The sequence below is a fragment of the Peromyscus californicus genome, unplaced genomic scaffold, assembly GCF_007827085.1.
Source record: "Peromyscus californicus insignis strain IS unplaced genomic scaffold, ASM782708v3 Scaffold_9__1_contigs__length_137607984, whole genome shotgun sequence".
In the NCBI taxonomy this organism is placed as follows: domain Eukaryota; kingdom Metazoa; phylum Chordata; class Mammalia; order Rodentia; family Cricetidae; genus Peromyscus; species Peromyscus californicus.
In genome coordinates this window covers 55,993,379-56,011,889 of record NW_026294617.1, presented here as the reverse complement: position 1 = coordinate 56,011,889, position 18,511 = coordinate 55,993,379, and the positions used below count along the sequence as shown (strand labels likewise).

General features: G+C 42.2%; 1 protein-coding gene across 1 annotated transcript in view; it reads left to right on the top strand.

The window, feature by feature from the left end:
• The window catches only part of Golim4 (golgi integral membrane protein 4), an 80,564-nt gene that overhangs the window by 49,672 nt on the left and 12,381 nt on the right, over positions 1-18,511 (top strand). Inside the window, exons 6-13 of the mRNA XM_052732172.1 lie at positions 1,193-1,275; positions 2,066-2,149; positions 7,153-7,232; positions 8,117-8,159; positions 9,868-10,188; positions 12,423-12,679; positions 13,481-13,563; positions 14,848-14,957. Coding sequence (XP_052588132.1) covers positions 1,193-1,275; positions 2,066-2,149; positions 7,153-7,232; positions 8,117-8,159; positions 9,868-10,188; positions 12,423-12,679; positions 13,481-13,563; positions 14,848-14,957 — 1,061 coding nt within the window. The remainder of the gene's footprint in view (positions 1-1,192; positions 1,276-2,065; positions 2,150-7,152; positions 7,233-8,116; positions 8,160-9,867; positions 10,189-12,422; positions 12,680-13,480; positions 13,564-14,847; positions 14,958-18,511) is intronic.

Genomic DNA, 18,511 nt, shown 5'->3' with positions numbered 1-18,511 from the left:
TGGCCAGTGGTGTCCTGTTTTGACTTCTGGAAAAATCCACTGTGATGGGAAGGCCCGGTCCTACTTTGTTCTTAATTTTTTTTTACCCAAATGTAGTCATAAATCCTGTGCCCGGGTGTCGAGAAGGGGCAGTAAGAAAGTAAATCTGTCCAAGGGGACTGAAACTCTCCTTTAGTGCTTAACGTACCCTGCAGAGATGGAGCCTTGTCTGCTGAAGTATCCCTGTACAGGGACAGTTTGCCCGGGGCAGTCTAGATTTATATAATGCCTGCTGTCCTGGCTCATGTATTAATCGTGCTCCCTTTCTTTCTCACAGCATTGCCTCTTCCAAAATAAGTTATATAATCACCCTGCCAGCATTCAGCTTCCCTTATGTTATTTATGTATTGCTACAAAATCATTGGCCTAATATTGCCAGATATTCTTAGATCCGTCTTTCAACACTGATGAATATTCAAATATGGAAAAGACTATGTAGACAAAATTTTCAAAAACCACTAAGTCTGTGTGTTTGAATAGTACTTGTACGACACATGGAATGGTAGAATTTCTAAAACTAGAGAGGTAGATCTAGAATTTGCCAGAGGAAGCTGGTAACTGAACAGAGCTTGGAGGGAAGGTTTTAGGTGCTCTCTCTGATTCCACACTTTCACATTTTATCTCGGAAAAGACCTACTCAGAGCAGAATTTAGATTAACCAAGAACTCAGTGATAGCAGTAAAAAAAAATTAGAGGCTATCAGTTAAGGAGGGTTTCTATTGTCTCTAATTGAAGTACCTTGTGAGGGGATGTGAAAATTATTCATGCTATGAGAAAAAATCTGTTCTGTTCGTTACTATTTTTCATTGGTAAAGATCCTCAAATCAGAGAGCACCTGCCCATACATTTAGTCCCAAGGGCTCATTTATTAACAGCAATGTTTCATTTTCAACACCTGTGTGATTAGCATTGTTGACTTCATCTGTAATGCATAGCCTGTTTCCAGAGTCTTAAGCCAATGAACCAGGTCATTTTGCAATGAGCCCTTGAACTCATGCTGTGTACCAATATGATACAGTCTTTTGTTGATTTGGAGTATTTTACTGTTAAAGTTCAAAACACATTCTTAAATAAGTTTTCAGGTTTCAAATAATGACATATAAAACTAGAGAATTCCCAGTATTCATGTATGGTTGTTCTTGTTATAAAACAGAAACTGTCTATAACTTGAGAGAAGAGAATAAACAACTAAGAAAAGCACACCAAGACATTCACACACAGCTTCAAGATGTCAAGGTAAGGTGAAATCAGACTTTGGCTCTGGGGAATTTGTCGCTTTTATTTTGCAGAATGACTTCAAAAGTCATTCCTGGAAGCTGAGAAGATAGCTCAAGGATCATGAGTGCTTGCTGCTCTTGCAGAGGAACCAAGTTTGGCTCCCAGTACCATAGCTCACAACCAACAATATCTCCATCTCCAGGGAATCCAATGTCCTCCTCTGTCCTCTGTGGACACTGCACTCACATGCGTACCCCATGACCACCACCACCACCACCACCACCACCACCACCACCACCACCACCACACACACACACGCACACACACACACACACACACACACACACACACACACACACACACACCCCTAAAAAATAAAAATAAAGTTTTTCTTCTGCTTTTAAACTAATTCCCAATTGATCTGCTTTGCAAACCCAGATTACCACCATAGGCTTGCATACCTGGAGTATATCTGATACTTTTGCCACTTCAGCATCATAAACTAAAAGTGGCCTAGGGTATCTGAATATTTGTATAAAAAAATACTGAACTCATTCTTTTATTGGCTGTTTACACTTTAAGATGGTTTTTATTTACCAAAGCTGATGATGGCTAATGAAAGGTTTATTTGGGTAGCCCTTTTGATAGATTTCAGAATACCCCATACATCACACCTCGCTCTAGGGATTTTTTTAAACTTAACCAATGCTGCTACAACAACAAGCAAATAACATTTGGGAGCCCACACCAAAGAACTATGTTTTGTGACGTGAATTCAGCTCAATGTGTAAACTTCTTTTTTGTGTAGCAACAGCATAAGAATTTACTCAACGAGCATGAACGGCTTGTAGTGACTTTGGAAGACCACAAGAGTGCACTGGCCGCTGCTCAGGTTAGGAGGGAAGCAGCCGTTGTTGGGTCCTTTTAAGGTCTGCTTACCACTTCTGAATTCCTTTATGCATGGAGGTTTTCACAACACAGTCTTCCGAGAATTACTTCTGACAGCACTCCTAATCCTGGGGACAATGCATGCTTTTCAAAGTCACCGAAGAGACTACTAAATAAACTTTCCATTGCTTTTGGTACATGACTGTTTCTGCCTCTACCACATCCTACAGGAAAGGTTCTGATGCTTAACTCACAGCGTGGCCCACAAATCCGGTCTTTTGCACCTCTCTGGCCTGGGTCCTGTCTTAGGAAAGGGGATACAGGGCTGTGTGATGCTGACTACCTAAGGAAATCATCCCCAGACCTTTTCTTTTCTCCTTCCCTTATTCCCAGTATTGCAGGCTGTATGTATAGACTCCTTTTGGGACAAGACTTAGATAGGGCTATTCATATCCCAGAAAAGCAGAAGGGTCAGTGAAAAATGGAAAACAAAGAGTCATCATCTCCATTTGTTCAGAGACTAGAGTAGCCCCTGACATAAGCCATGCTCTTGCTGTATGTCTGTTAACTGAATGAACAATCAAATACGAGCTATGGAGAGCTTGTTAAGGAGAGATCTAAATGAGAAGAGCTTGAGAGCCAGAGAGTTGGGAGTGCCTGGCTTAGTCACTCACTTTTATTATTAAAATTATAAACAGCTATAATGCATTGGGCTCAGACCTATTTCAAAGACTCATTTCTTTTTGCATTTAGGGGACTAGGATTTTTTTTAAAACATAAAAACGATTCATTTTGCTTTTTAATTTTGTAAGTATACTCTCACATTAATTTTTTTTCAATATTTTAAGTTAATCCCTGATAATTTCCTATATGTATACAATTCTTGATGATATTTACCTAGCATTTCCCTCTTAAATTCCCTTGTACCCTCAACTCATCCCCCTTCCAACTTCATGTCCTCCATTTTCTTTTTACCTCACTGTGCCCACTTCAGCTGCCTATGTGTGCACGGGTGTGGGACATACAGAGGGGCACTGGAAACCTAACACTCAGAGAATTTTGATTATCCCTCTCCCAGCTGCCTTCGGCTGCCCATAGCTTCCTCAGCTAGGGGTAGGGCCTTGTGAGCCGCCCCTCCTTGGGGACCTTTGTCAAGTGGGTGTCTCTCTCCTATTCTGTTGCTCATGATGATTTTTACCTATATATGAAGTGGTTGACTCTACACACCATTGCATTCTGCGTCTTCTTCATAAGATTTGTCAAGTGTTATTTTCTGTGAGGTTCACGGAGCAAAATGGGGTAAGCTGATTTGAACACTGTGCTGTAATAGTCATAAATACTACAATAAGCATCAATCTGAAAATGTGCAGAAATAGAATTAAAAGGGTTGGTTTAATGACCCAAACCAAGTTCTTAACACTAAGCACATTAGCAGTATTACTGAGCCAGTTTTCGAACTTTCTGTTATTCTTATACGCATGTTTGTGTGCACACATGTGTTGGTGGAAGCCAGAGGGTCAAGCTAAAGTATCATTCCTCAGATCATCCTCCACTTTGAGATAGGCTTTTGTTGTTCTGGAACTCACTGATTCCAGTCACCTCCAGGAACCCACCTGGTTCCCTCTCCCCACCCCTGAAAGAATTCTACAACAAATAAAGTAATTTTATATACACACAAAAAATATGTATAGTTTTCTATTTAATTGTTTAGTATATTTAACTGCTTTTATAACTCCAAGTATTTTAATTGGAGGGTGATCAAAGTTCTGCCTTACGGAGGTTTTTGTTGTTTTTTTCGTTTATTTGTTTTGTCTTAATACTTACGCTATAACTTAGTGCATCCCTTAATTCCCTTAATTAGAGTCATATGTCTCTATTAATTTGCGCTGATGTAAAAAAATAAAATACCATTGACTGGCGGCTTAGACACACAAAGTTGTCATAGTTCCAGAAGCTGGGTGTCCCAGATTCCAATGCCTACATTCAGACTCTTATGAGGACCTTCCTCTGGGTTGTTGGCTCCTGGCTTCTTGTGTTGTCTTGGATTCCTTTTATGCGGGCACTAACTTCATTTATGAGGATTCCACCCTTAGGACCTGAGTACCTTCTAATATACCAACCTTCTGTTGCCATCACAAAAGAGATCAAACTTCAAATAAACACACATTCAGTAAATAACATCATCTCAGAACTTTATCCAAATTTCCAAGGAAGGGAAAATTGCTACTTCTGGCTTCTATACCTTATGCAAAATCCTCTTTTGAGATTCTTCCTTGACAGGTTCATTTTTAAAAATGGTTGAGAATTTTATTTAATCTTCATAATCGTGGGCTTATGGATGGTTCAGTGGGTAAAATGCTCGCCACACAAGCCTTTCAAGCAGAGTTTGATCCCCAGAATCCAGGAGACATGGAAAGAAAGTCCTCTGACATGCACAGATGTGCTGTGACATGCAGTCACAGAGAGAGAGAGAGAGAGAGAGAGAGAGAGAGAGAGAGAGAGAGAGAGAGAGAGAGTTAGAGACAGAGGCTGAGACAAAGAGAAACACACACACACGTATATATCACACATTGCACAATAATAAAATTAATTAAAAAAATCTTCATAATCTAGTATATTATATACCCTGTGTTCCTTTATAACTAAGTAAACTGGTAAACTGAGGTCAAAAGGAACTTAAGTAGTTAGCCTGAGAAAAGTACCTACCCACCAAAAATTGTAACTCCAGTGCCTGGTATCAAAGTCACATTCTTGGTTGCGTTGATGAGACTTATTTATTCAGCAGCACAGGTGTGTGGGCCCTTCCTCAGACCTTGTGGACTATAATAGCTTAGGTCTAGGGAGATGGTTAGCAGTTAAGAGCAGATACCTCTCTTGCAGAGAACCTAAGTTCATTTCTCAGCACTCACATTCAGAGACTTAAACCACTCTAGCCCCAGGGGATTCCACATCCTCTTCTGACCACTAGGCTCTCTTGCATTCACTGTACACATATCTGCACAGACACACACACACACACACACACACACACACACACACACACACACATATAATTTTAAAAAATGTTTTTTAAAAGTATAATTTCTGGAGTGGAGGCCACAGACTCTATGCATTTTAATATGTTCCTTAATGTACACTGATATCAAAACCACAACTTGACTACCTTCATGGATTACACGTCTTAGAGCAGTGGATTCTCAACCTTCCTAATGCTGTGACTCCTTAATACAGTACCTCATGTTGTGGTGATCCCCCAACCATGAAGTTATTTCCATTGCTACTTCATATATGTATTTTTGCTACTGTTATGAGTCGTAATAAATTCCTGATATGAAGATGACCTTGTGTAACCCCAGTGAAAGGGTTGTTCAACCCCCAAAGGGGCCACGAACCACAGGTTGAGAAGCATTGCCTTGGAGAAAGAGAAAAAGAATGCAGGAAATTGAATTTTATATATCCCACCACATAAAAGCATTACTATGTGAATGCCATTGGTTTTGTCTTGTTTGATCTCAAATGTTGATTCCTAAATGTTCTGACTGATTTTTTTTGACGTAAAGGCCACTGTCAGCTACATGTTACACTTTATACAAATTATAAGAGAGTACTCCTCTGATACATATTTAGCTAGCTAACATCTTCATTCTTTGAAAACTAGAAGAGACAAAGCAGAGCTGGGAGATGGCTCCATCAGTATAATGCCTGCCATACAACCATGAAGACCTGGGTTCGGATCCCCAGTCACCACAGAAAAGGCCAGATGTGGAAGCATAAACATAATTTCAACTACGAGTTGGTTGGAGACAGGTGGACCCTTGAGCTCATTGGCTGGCCATCCTAGCTGAATCAGTGAGCTTCAGGTTTATGAGAAGCCTTGTCATAAAAAAATGAGTAAGATGAATAGCAACAGAGGAAAGCCACCTGATATTGACCTTGGCCTCCACATACATGTGCCCACATGTGCATGCACACTCTTATGCATATTTGCTGTATGCATGTCATATATGTACACAAAAACACATACACACACATTTTTTAAAAAGGAGGTAGAACAGTGCTTCTCCCTAGTCATGGAGGAACAGAAGTTCTGTGTAAGTGTTTATTTACACAGTTTTAGGATAAGAGTGGAAGTGTGCGTGAAGTGTGTATATGCAATATCTACTGGTTTTGTTAAAGTTATTGGCTTATTTTCTACCTTTCTAGCTGTTTGTTAAAAAAAAAATAAGCAACAGACTGTTGCCCGTTCCACATCAAACATACTCAGATGCACCTCTGTGAGAGCATTCCAGTCCTGTCCTAGTCCTGTACTAGTCCTGTACTCACACACTGCCTTTGTCACGTTAAGCCTGAAGGACATTCAGAATTGATGAATAAAAATCCAGCTTCATTTCCCCCCTATTTCACTGTTCTCTGCTACCTCTGAGCACAGTATAGAAAGCAATCTTGAAAGTAGCAAGTAAAGGACCCGACTTGAGCATAAATCAACTAAGGAGAAGAGGGTAAACATAGATAGATAGATAGATAGATAGATAGATAGATAGATAGATAGATAGATAGTCAGTCTATTGGAAGTTATAACTCAGGGCATAGTGTTAATGGGTCTCAATTTGAATAACCATGTAAGTCTTAAGCTTATCGATATGATATGATAAATAGGATAAAACACTGATTGCATAGCTGTCCTTTATTAATGATGTTTATAATAGAATGATTGACAGAGTTCTGATTTTGACTCACATAGCCTGGGCAACTAACATGTCTTGGATATTTTTTCCGTCTCTTAATTCTGACTCTAATTTGCATGTGCTCAGAGATGGTCAAGCATGACCAAAGAGGAAGTCCTAGTGCATGAAGGCCATCTGCAACCTTGCTAACAAACTTAGGTTTAATGTTTTTCTAGTCATCCAGAGAACCTAAGAGCCCATCTAATTAATTAATCTATGAACGTTGTCTCCTTTTTCTCATCAATTTGTGCAATTTTCTCTCAACTGTACCATTTATATGCAGACTCAAGTTGCAGAATATAAACAGCTGAAAGATACTCTGAACAGGATTCCGAGCTTTCGAAATCCTGACCCAGCAGTGTAGCAAGTTCCATTGTATTAATGTTAATAACAGAGTGGGGCTGCCACATACTATTCTCATGACATTTAAAACCTTTTCACCTACTCGACGGAGAGAAAAATCATCTCACCTTCAAATATTCAGATACCAGAGCTCCTTTAACACATGTAAATTTACATAGAGAAAAACAAAGCCAGGAAAGCCTTTCCCAGTAAATGCTACAGCTTTAATTTATCAGTGTTTTTTCTCCAGACAAGCTGAATTGGTTAGAAATACAAATCCCCATAACCCCAGCTCCACTTTCCAATTCAGTTCCTTTGAGGTTTGGTCTGGGGATTTGTATTTCTAACCAATTCAGCTTGTCTGGAGAAAAAACACTGATAAATTAAAGCTGTAGCATTTACTGGGAAAGGCTTTCCTGGCTTTGTTTTTCTCTATGTAAATTTACATGTGTTAAAGGAGCTCTGGTATCTGAATATTTGAAGGTGAGATGATTTTTCTCTCCGTCGAGTAGGTGAAAAGGTTTTTAAATGTCATGAGAATAGTATGTGGCAGCCCACTCTGTTATTAACATTAATACAATGGAACTTGCTACACTGCTGGGTCTACATAGAGCATGGCAAAATCATATTAAAACACCTGTGTAACCCGACCGTGATCCAGTTTATTCTTGTTCTTCACGAAAATCAAGGCTTGCTTGAGTGTGTTTCAAACGGGGAGCATCACCAGTATGGTCTTGCTTATCACTAATTCTTACAAGTTACTTGTATGGATTGGCAAATGGCTCAGCAGGTAAAGACCCTTTCCCTCGGGGATTAATGAGCCGAGTTTAATTGACAGGACCCAAATGGAGGAAGGTAAAGAGGTGTTCTCTGACCTCCACATGCTTGCTGTGATGGGTTTGCAGTAAATGGTTGAGAGTCTTGTCTCCAAGTGACCAGTTTATGGCAGTAACGAAGTCAACATCGATGGAGTTCTCAGATGAATGTTTTTAGCATCATCAGAGCAATCCTTCACAAACAGGCTTGAGGTTCTTGCAATCTGGTCCCTTCTTGGGGATTTATAACCACAAGTTTAAGATGGCAAAATGGGATCACATGACTGTCGTTTGACTCTGTGTCCTGTTAAGCTGACTTCTACCTCATTGGGTTCACCGTCTGATGACTGAGAGTTTGGTTTGTTCCACCTGTGAGCTGGAGATAGTAGTTATCTGCCCCTAACATTCCTCACAGGGACAGAGTGGGGATAAATGGCAGTGTTTGAAAGTACTTAGAGCCCTTGAGAGAAATATTTTCTACAAGGCAGTTTTGTAGCAAACTTGCCGGAAGACTTTGTCAAAATGTACACCTGTAGACATTCCCAGATATTCAAGGAAGAACTTTTCTCCCCACTTCATGATTTACTCTCTTGACTTTTTCAAGAGTGATAATTATATCCCTGGCTATCTTCAGAGTAGGGCTTCCCATTTCAAATTGCTCATGATGTGGTCCCCTAGGCATCTAATTATAAGAAATTAATCTGACCAAGGAAGTAACTTTCTTTTTGATGAAGAAGAGGGAAAAGGCACTACAGATTTTCCTATCAGTGTTTTATCTTCCTAACTAATATAGATCAAAGAAAGGTTGGAAACTTACAGAAAATATGGATATGACTCAACAGATTTTAGAGAAGACATTTTCTAAAAAAGTTTTTTTTTCCCTTGGTTTAGTTTTCTGTATTGACAGTGTAAAGTAAATACACAGACTGACTTCGGTTTACAGAAGATGTAATAAGACACATTAATATTTTATCGGGGCTGGGAAAAATAACTCAGCAAAATTCTTGCCACATGCCTACGTTCAATCCCTAGCACCCATTTAAAAAGCCTAGCATTGTAGCATGTGCTCAGAATGCCGGTGCTGGGAAAGCAGAGACACGGGGATCATGGGCTTGTTGACTAGCCAGTCTAGTCTAATTCGTGGGCCCGTGGACCCTAAGGAGGGGACCCTGTCTCAACATCCAAGATGGATAACTCCTGAAGCTGACCTCCAACATCAACAGCTGTGTCTGTACAGTACAAACGCTGGCATAAATTGAAACGTCATAACAAAGAACGTTTTGTGTCTTGTTGAGCTGAAACTATTTTAAACTGCCATGGCTGTCTATTGGTAATATAAGTCCCTTTGATTATAATGAAGCTGATAAGGAACCAGCCTACTCCTTCATCCACTGAATCCTACATCGTACCCTAGTCCTTTCCAATATCTGTTGAGAAGGCAGTTGACCTTGAAGAAATTTTCAGAAGCCGTGAGCGGCAGGATTGAGGGTTTTGGATTTTCTTGTTCGGCTTGTTGTTTATCTCCTTTCTGTTCTAAGGAAAGCTGGAGTCAGGTTGCCTTTAGGGGAAGTTTTCTCCTGATGCATGGTTGCTGGTAGGCTTCGCTTTCCTGGTCACTGACGATTCTCTGAGATAGAATTTTACCTAAATTATTTCTGTCTTAGGGAGAAATGACACAGTGAGAATTAAATCATTCCATCATACCTGTTTTCTTTTTTAAGTCACAGTTGTGTATATTTCTAAACTCTAGGACTTTGCTTATGCTGTAGCCCTTTAAAGTGGTATTAAAAGAATAATGTCATTACTTTTGAAATAGTTTTTTTGTGCTGTGCTTATCTTAGGTGTCTCTACATAACGAGGTGTGGCAGAACCATGAAGCAGCGCCTAGGAGAACAGAAGAGAAACCTTTCTCTTCCATGCAGAAGGAAGCAGGATTTCAGGCTCCAGCAGAGCAGAACCAAGTGGAACCCAGAGAGCCAGAGGAGCGTCAGGTGGAAGAGGAGCACAGGAAGGCCCTGGAGGAGGAGGAAATGGAGCAGGTGGGGCAGGCAGAGCATCTAGAGGAAGAACATGATCCACCACCAGAGGAGCAGGACCGGGAGTGGCGAGATCAGCAGGGTCAGGACGCAGCCCACCTTCTGGATGGCCGCCCTCAAGCTGAGGTGCATGGGTACTCGAAGTTCTCTCTGATGGGGAATTTGCCTTTGGTTTTAGGTACTAATGAAAATGTAATGGGGCTGTGGAGATGCCCAGTCAGTGACATGCAAGTGTGAGAACCTTAGTTCGGTCTCCAGATTCCATGTAAAAAGCTGGATGTAGTGGTGTGCTTTTGTAGTCCTGCACTAGGGAAGCAGCCCAATGCCTCCCTGGGGCTCACTGGCCAGCCTAGCCTAACTAGAAAGTCCAGGTTTCGGAGAGAGATCGTGTTTTTAAAAAGCAAGGTGAATAGCACTTAAAGAAGGACACTAGAGGTACACACACACACACACACACACACACACAGAGAGAGAGAGAGAGAGAGAGAGAGAGAGAGAGAGAGAGAGAGAAAGAAGCCTCTCTATGAATCAGTCTCTACAAATGTTTTTGAAAGATTTCACTGAATGTTCTTTGCTTGCCCTTAAATATTCTGCTGTAAGACTAATGGCACAGTATAGCTCCAGAAGGTGGTTGGTGATCAGAGCAATTGCTCCTTGTAGACCTATATATCCCCCCATTGTCAATATTGCACAAGAGACTCGTCCTCATATCCCCGACAGTGCAGCAGGGGAGCGCCCAACTGGGCGCCTCCCCAGAAAAGCCTAAGTCCCACCTGGAGTATCCTGATGTGGAAATACGTCTACTTTTCTGTGATAAAGAGTCCTCCTTCTAGTCATTGACTTCCAGTTACAATGCCAGCTTTTGCCCCCATTGCTGTCAAAGATGACTCAAAAGCTCTTACCTCTTTACCGCTTGCTTACCACTTACCACTTTCCCACATGCCACTTATACACCTACTCACTTACCACTTCCACACATGCCCGTGAGTGAATACCTTTACCAGTCTCTCCTCAGGTACTGCCTCCTCGGCTTGTCGCTGACATCTGAGATACATTCCTACCTTCAAAACAAACAAAAACAGCCAGTGTCTTTAAAGGAACTTAATGTCAACCAGCATTGAGTGCAGCCAGGGACCTTTCTTCACCATCTCCAAACTCATACCCAATGATAATACCCATGGATGCTGATGATTTCTTTGTGATGCTGAGGCTTTATTTGTCCACCTAGTCTCTGAGACATGAAGCTGTGTGACGCTTCAGCCTTCGTAGGTGTGAAGACCCCTCACATCCTTGTAAACTTTGTATCCCAATGCCATTGCCATCCTCCCCTTAGCCCTGTGGTCCTCAACTGTGCCCTTTTCCTTTTGCTGACAATTGAATGTGTGTATTTTAATTGGGGAGGGAAGGGAAGGAAGATGTATAACTCATTGGGGAGCAGGATTTTAAGAACTGCTGTGTTTGATTTTCCTCTAATCAGAATGCATTTCTGCATCCATGCATAGTTTATTTATATAAAATCTCTTCTCTGGGGCAGGCATGATTGATGGCTCAGTCAGTAATTGCCCACTTGCAAGCATGAGGTCCCGGGTTCAATGTCCAAGAACCCAAATAGAAAACAAAGTGTAATTCAGTCCCAGTTCTGGGTGGCAGAGAAAGGCAGATTCCTGGGGCTCACAGGCCTTCGTAACTCAGCAAATCCCAGGTCAATGGGAGACCCTGTCTTAAACAAACACAAAACAAAACAAACATCTGCAAGGTGGCATTTGAGGAATGACAGCTGAGGAGACACCCACACTCACATCTGAACAGCACAACACACAGGCATCCTCTCTCTCTCTCTCTCTCTCTCTCTCTCTCTCTCATCTCTACCTCTATCTCTCTTTCTCTTCTCGGCTTCGTCAGTATAAGCTGAGATTTGACATTTTGTTTAGCCTGAGACTGCCATGCCCATTGTTTGGAGTTAATTAGCATCCTTGGGTCTTTAACTATTCCTAGGCAAAGCCTTAGCCTCAAAAATTGTGCAATTAGTGTGGGGTTACCAAGTGCCAACTTGATTCGGAACCTCGGCACATAAATTTAATTAAGGGTGGAACTGATTTCTTGTGTTGTGCTCTGTTCCATTTGAGCTGGAACACACTGAAAGACGGCTTTCCAGCTGGCAGGTCTGCTATAAGACGGCCGAGGCCATTCAGAGAAAGATGGAAATTATGAGATATTGTACTTTATGGATAATTAGGGGTCACCTGCCGTAAAGTGTTAAGAAGTCCACCCTGCCTCCTGCGTTTGTCCTGACAAGAAAACGAAGGGAGTGCCCGGAGGCTCCAGCCCCTCTGGTTTAGCATCAACTCTTTTTGCTCCAGGTGGACCATTCAACCAAGGCAGTCACAAAATTCCGCTCCCCGTATGAGGAGCAGCTGGAGCAGCAGAGGCTGGCGGCAAGGAGGGATGAGGAAGCCCAGAGGCTGAGAGAACACCCAGAAGCTTTGCACCAACAGAGGCTACATGGACACCTGCTTCGGCAGCAGCAGCAGCAGCAGCTCCTGGCCAGAGAGATGGCTCAGCAGAAGCAGGCAGAGCATGGGGACGTCCAGCAGCCGCAGCACCCGCAGCAGCTACGGTATCCTGCCCCATCCCCTGGGTGGGTGTAGACAGTCCTTCCTCTGGTGTCAAATCAGTTTTGTGTATGTGTAGCCCTTGAACCCGTGGCAGGCGGGCAGGCTCCTATTGCTCAAGTAGACAAGGTAGGAAAAGAATATTGGGGAATTAAATGCTAGCTACTTAATTTTAGCATAATTTTTTTCTTCCTAATAAATGTAGTAGTTATGGGCTGAGAAGGTAGCTTGGTGATGAAGGGCTTGACACACAACCATTAGGACCTAAGTTCAAATCCCCAGAATCTTTGTCAATCTAAGTACCATGGCATACAGCCTGTAATTCCAGGGCTAGTACACCAGGGTGGGAGATGGAGAGAGGAGACTCTCTGGAAGCTCGCAGCCAAACAGAGTACTTGGAGGCAAACAAACAAGGTTGACGTCAAGGACAGTGTGCAAGGTTTTCTTCTGACCACCTGGCATGTGCTGTAGCATGGTGGTACACCTCTCACAAAACTTAACACGTACACACATCACACGCAAACCTCACAAAATAATAAATAAATAAAAGTAATAGATCTCAAAACAGACTAGCCGACTTAGTGCTAACTTTATTATTCATCGTGAAATGACATTTACCTCCTCATGGTGTGCTTTGAAAACGTATCTGGTGTCACTACTGTGCTTTAGTGTGTATCTAAATCCCAGAAACAAGTTATGGCTCATTTTAAAAGTTGAAAATCCCTTTTTATCCCTGTCTTGAAAGATAAATGACCTTTCCAAGCTGTGGCTGTTAATTTTTATTTCTGAATTTATGTCCCTGGCAGGCAGCAAGTTAATTACAATGCTGTAGAGAACGACGTCGTGCAGGGAGCCGAGGACCAGGGAATCCATGAAGAAGAGGGAGGAGGTGAGACTCCTCAGATGCTGACCCTTCCGTCCAATGACTCGGTCATACCACACCATATCGAGGAGCACATTCCGCAGCACCCACAGGCAGAGTGCATACCTGTGTAAATACGGAGAGCAGCTGTGACTCACGCTTATGCTGTTTTTACGTTTGGTCTGAGTCCTGGCAAAAATACTTAGCACTAGTGAAAACTGGTGAAGAGAATGGCTTTTTTCTACAACATTCTCCCTCTGTTGAATCCCACTGTGTGCTTAATGGTTGTTTATGACAACAACCACAGGACTGGTATTCTTTGGGAACTTTCTCTCTTTTCTACTTAGCTTGGAAGTCTGCGCCCTTGCTTGTATTTATGGCAAGCATCAAGTATGAAATTTGTCAAATGCCGCTTCCTGGGGCGGTAGAGCTGAAGTTAACTCCGCTTGGTGCCAGTGACTCTTACAAATGTTTGATTTTCTAGAAAGTGTCTAAAGAAAAGCAAAGGCATGCCCTTACTCAATCAGCAGCCTATTGTGGTATTTTATAACCCTAAGAGTCAAGAAACTGTCGCCTGCACATCCCCCGTGGGTCACTTTAACTTCTTCCATTTGTTAGTCATAAGACTGAGAGCTATTTGCTCCCTTCTTGTTTAATAAGTCCCCCTGTGCGCTTGCGTCTCGCCAGCAGGCTCCCCTGTTTCTTTATTATGTCCAGACGAAGTAACTCTCTGTATCCTTAACCTTCTCTCTTATGTCTTACTTTTAAATGATTTACAGTTTTTGTGTGCTCTTATAATTCTGTTAATCTGAGTACTCCCCAACCCACAACGAATATCAAGTAAACTCTTATGTCAATATAAGCACAGGATGTGTTTTTCTGGCAGCAATCTATCTGCTTCTGAGTTCACAGTTGTTGTTGTCCATTTTTAAATGTCCTAATTTTGGAAAACTCTCTTTTTCTGATATTAACCAAAAAAATTTAATCGTATAGAATTTCTTTGATTATAAGAGTTTTGATCATGCTTTTCATATCTGGTGGGGAAATGTCAGTGTCTGCTATAAACATCCCTTAGCAATGATGGAATGGGACATTCACCCATCCGTTTGACATACAGTCCAGAAAAAGGACAGAACTGCTCAGAAAACAAAAATAAAAACAAACAAAAAAATAAGACAGAGACATACCACTACCCCAGACGGAGGTGAGATAGATTGATGTGATCTCAGGGAAGCCACGGTCGGCTGCTTTGTGAGAGGAAAATCCTGCCTGATCCACTTAGGGCTGATTATGGTTCCTTTGCTTTGTTAGCCTATGAGAGAGAGAACCAACGCCAAGATGAAGCTGAGGAAGACCCAGGCAACAGACAGGAACCTCACGAACCAGGACCCCAAGAAGCTGACCCCGAAGCTGAGGCAGATGTAAGTTCCCTCTGCTGGTTCCGACCGTTAGTAACTCACAGGGCAGGCGGGAAGAAAACGTGTCTGACTCAGGCTTCTGGCTCCAGATGTGCTTTCTCCTCGGACAGAGGAGGACATCTTACACAACTGTGTAGGAACGAAACACAAGTGTTTCACTGAAAACCGTGAGGTAGAGTGTTGCAGGGTCCCTGCAGGAATCACAGCCAGCAGAGAAATGAACAGCAAAGAGGTGAGAGTGAAAACTCAGAACCGCCGGACTCACTCAGTCAAACCGGATCAAAACATCCAGAGTCTGATCCCATGGTTTAATTTTCTTACACATTTAAACACAGTAGAACTGTGGGGCGAAAGTCTCCATGTGACAATTCTTACAACAGAGCTTCAAGGATGGCTACAAAAGTCTCCATGTGACAATTCTTATAACAAAGCTTTAGGGTTGGCTACATAGAAATTTCCCTTGCAAAATACACCACTCTAGCAAAGTACCTGAGACCTTTATCATAAAAATGAGTTCTCCTGACTGGCCAACAGTGCTCAAGGCTGGGATCTAGAGAGAAAAAATTGTAATAAACAATAAACGGAAGTCTGAATTCTGTTGATAGAGCACATGGGGCTTCTTAAGGGTGCGTTCTATTCACTGAGAGGCAAAACCCAGGATTAGGGCCTGAACAGTTCTCGAGATCTGGGGGAAATTCAGGTGAAGGCTGGCTTCAAAAGGAGTACCAAAGGATCACCAGATTGTCTGACCACTTTGGCTCCTGCATTCCAAGTGAACAGGTGGTGTTTTTCCTTCAGTTGAAGAAAGCAGGCCTGCCTGCGTGCTTAACAATTCTGGTTTCTCCAAGCTGTGCTTCCGACGGTGGGGGTGTGAGGAGATGGACTGGAAGTTGCTCTAAGGATTTAAAAAAAAAAAAAAAACCACTTTGGAAGCTTTTAGGTTGAGCAAAATTGAAAAGCATTGAAAAATATAGTGACTCGTAAAGATTGAGAGGAGAGGGCAAGCCAGCTTAAATGTTAGAGAGAGGACCAGAGAAAGGACTTCATGTTTGCTGAGCATGTTGTGTGGGTCTATTGGGATGCGTCATGTGACCTGATTTCTACGCAGCTGTCCAGTGACCCTCTTAATAACAATAAATAAGGATGTATGGCTTCAGATTTGAAAAGAGGGGCTCAGGTGCCAAGATAGTGTCCACAATTCAGAATGTAATTATGTAGATGCTAGGTTAGCCTTTGCATTGACTGAAAACAAGACCCTCACCCTTCAACCTGGGCAGTCTAGGTCCTGAGCCCTACTCAGGAGCAATGCAAGCAATTGTGTAATGAATCCAACCCTGTATTTGTGCAGATGATGTTTACAGACTACATTAGTTGTCTTATATATATATATATATATATATATATATATATATGTATATGTATATATATATGTATATGTATATGTATATATACAAAATATTGCTAATATATATATATCTAATAAATCAATACTCGCATTGGGTAGCATTCAATCTCTGATATTTTATGAGTTCTGTCTAAATTAACCCAGAGACCTGGAAGGAAGAGCCAGGTCCATTAGGATTGCCCGTGCCAAAGTCTTTCTGGTCATTACCTGGAGCCCTTCGATGCAGCAGCTTTCTGACTTACCTTGCACTAAGGTGGGGCAGAATACCTTCTCTTCCCCTCTTCTGCAACAACATTTAGGAAACTATGCAGCTGGGAACCTAGCTCTGAATTTTTCCAGTAATTGAAGCAGCAACACATGAGGGAATGAGAAAATATCCCTTGAGAGCAAGAAAGCCGGAGCACAAAAGGCTGCGAGTGTGTAAGAGGAGACAAAGGCCGCCAGTGGGAAGGGGTGGGTATGACAGACACTTGCCTTTAGGATCTGCTGCAGGACCCCTCGCTGATGGGATCTCCTGACATCTTTTTGTTTATTCTAGCCAATACACTCCACTGGAAAAGATAGGTCTTTTAACTAGACATTGTGAATCACCTCTTGTCCCAGGCTGCAGTCATTATTATATTTGATGTAACATTTTTTTTTCCCTGTAACCCTCTCAACTCTTGTTTGGTTGGAGTTGGGACTAGAACTTCCATTTTTATGAACTTTTTTTTAATGAAAAAGGTGCTTAGTGGTTTTTTTGTTTTGTTTTGTTTTGTTTTACGGGGATTATATTACAGTTTCTTTTTTGTCCCCCACACAAATGACCAATAATTCATACAAGAAAGCCTAAAAGGCAAGAGATTACAAAGTAATTGGAACTGGGTGTGAAGAGGATGACTTCTCATTTATATGGAGAGCAGTGTCATTTGCACTTGAAGCTCCCAGCCAGGGCTATGCACTAATAAGCCACCTGACACTGTAGGGAGCTCTTGACCATGCCTGAGCAGCTCGGTGAACTGTAGCCAGAGCCCCTTGTCTGCACAGCGCTGAGAGGCTGAGTCCCACTCCATGGCTTCGGCGTCCCATGGAGAGCAATTCCCACTTCAGTAAGTGTCCCATGGCTTACCAAGGGATTGGGGATGCCCATCTCAGGATCACTGTTAGGATGGGTATTATTTAACAGGTGTGCTAGGGTCTTAAATGGATAACCGAAGTAATTGGGATGTCACTTCATTTGAAAGGCATTTGTGGAACACAGTTACTCAGAACTGCTGTGGAGATACCTTTGACAGTGCATCGTCTGATTTTTTCTATCCCTTTCTAAAGCAATATTACTCTGCTTCCTGGTAGCCCTAGTTGATAAAAGAAATTTGGCATGCTGCACCTAAACCATTTACTGTGGAGTTCTTTCTCTGCCCTGCCTCTTTGGTAGGTCTTCCTCTTGGGTCCTTCCACTATGGGCTTTCTTTCCCATCAGCTACTTTTTCCCTATTTATGTGTTCAAATGTTCTTGCCGGGAGCTGCAGAGATACCTCAGTTAGTCCAGTGCTGGCTGTTTCCTCTCCAGCACCGACATATAAAGTCAAGTGTGGTGGTGCATCTTACAATACCAGGGCTGGAGAGCTGGAAACCGAATGCCCAGAGTTCCATAACAAGCCAGTCCAGCATAGTGGATGGGCTCCACATCTCACTGTAAGATAGCCTATCTAAACATAGAATGTGAACTGCTCCTGAGACGTGACACTTGAAGTTAACCTCTGGCCTCCACACTCGTGTGCACTCCTGGGCAGCTACACATAGGTGCAAATGCACACACTTGTACACATGCAACCAATATGTCCACCTCACACTCACAGATTTCTCTCTGAGGGAAGTGGGTGTGAAAGTCAATGTAGCAGTGAAAGGAGTTACTATTTGCCCCCCTAACTCTCCCATCTTGATTATTACTGATCTGTTTTTCTCCACTTAGCCCTCCGACTTATATGAGCACTGTTGGCTGCGTACTGAAGCGTACATTACTTACTACTAGAATGTTGAGGAATCACTTGCACAAATGATGTACTATTTGCCCCTCCTCCATCGATCTGTTTCCTCCTACTGACAAAGCAAAGGGAGCTCCATCTTGGACATGGATAGAGATGTTCCATGCGCTACAAGTCTTGGGGAAAAA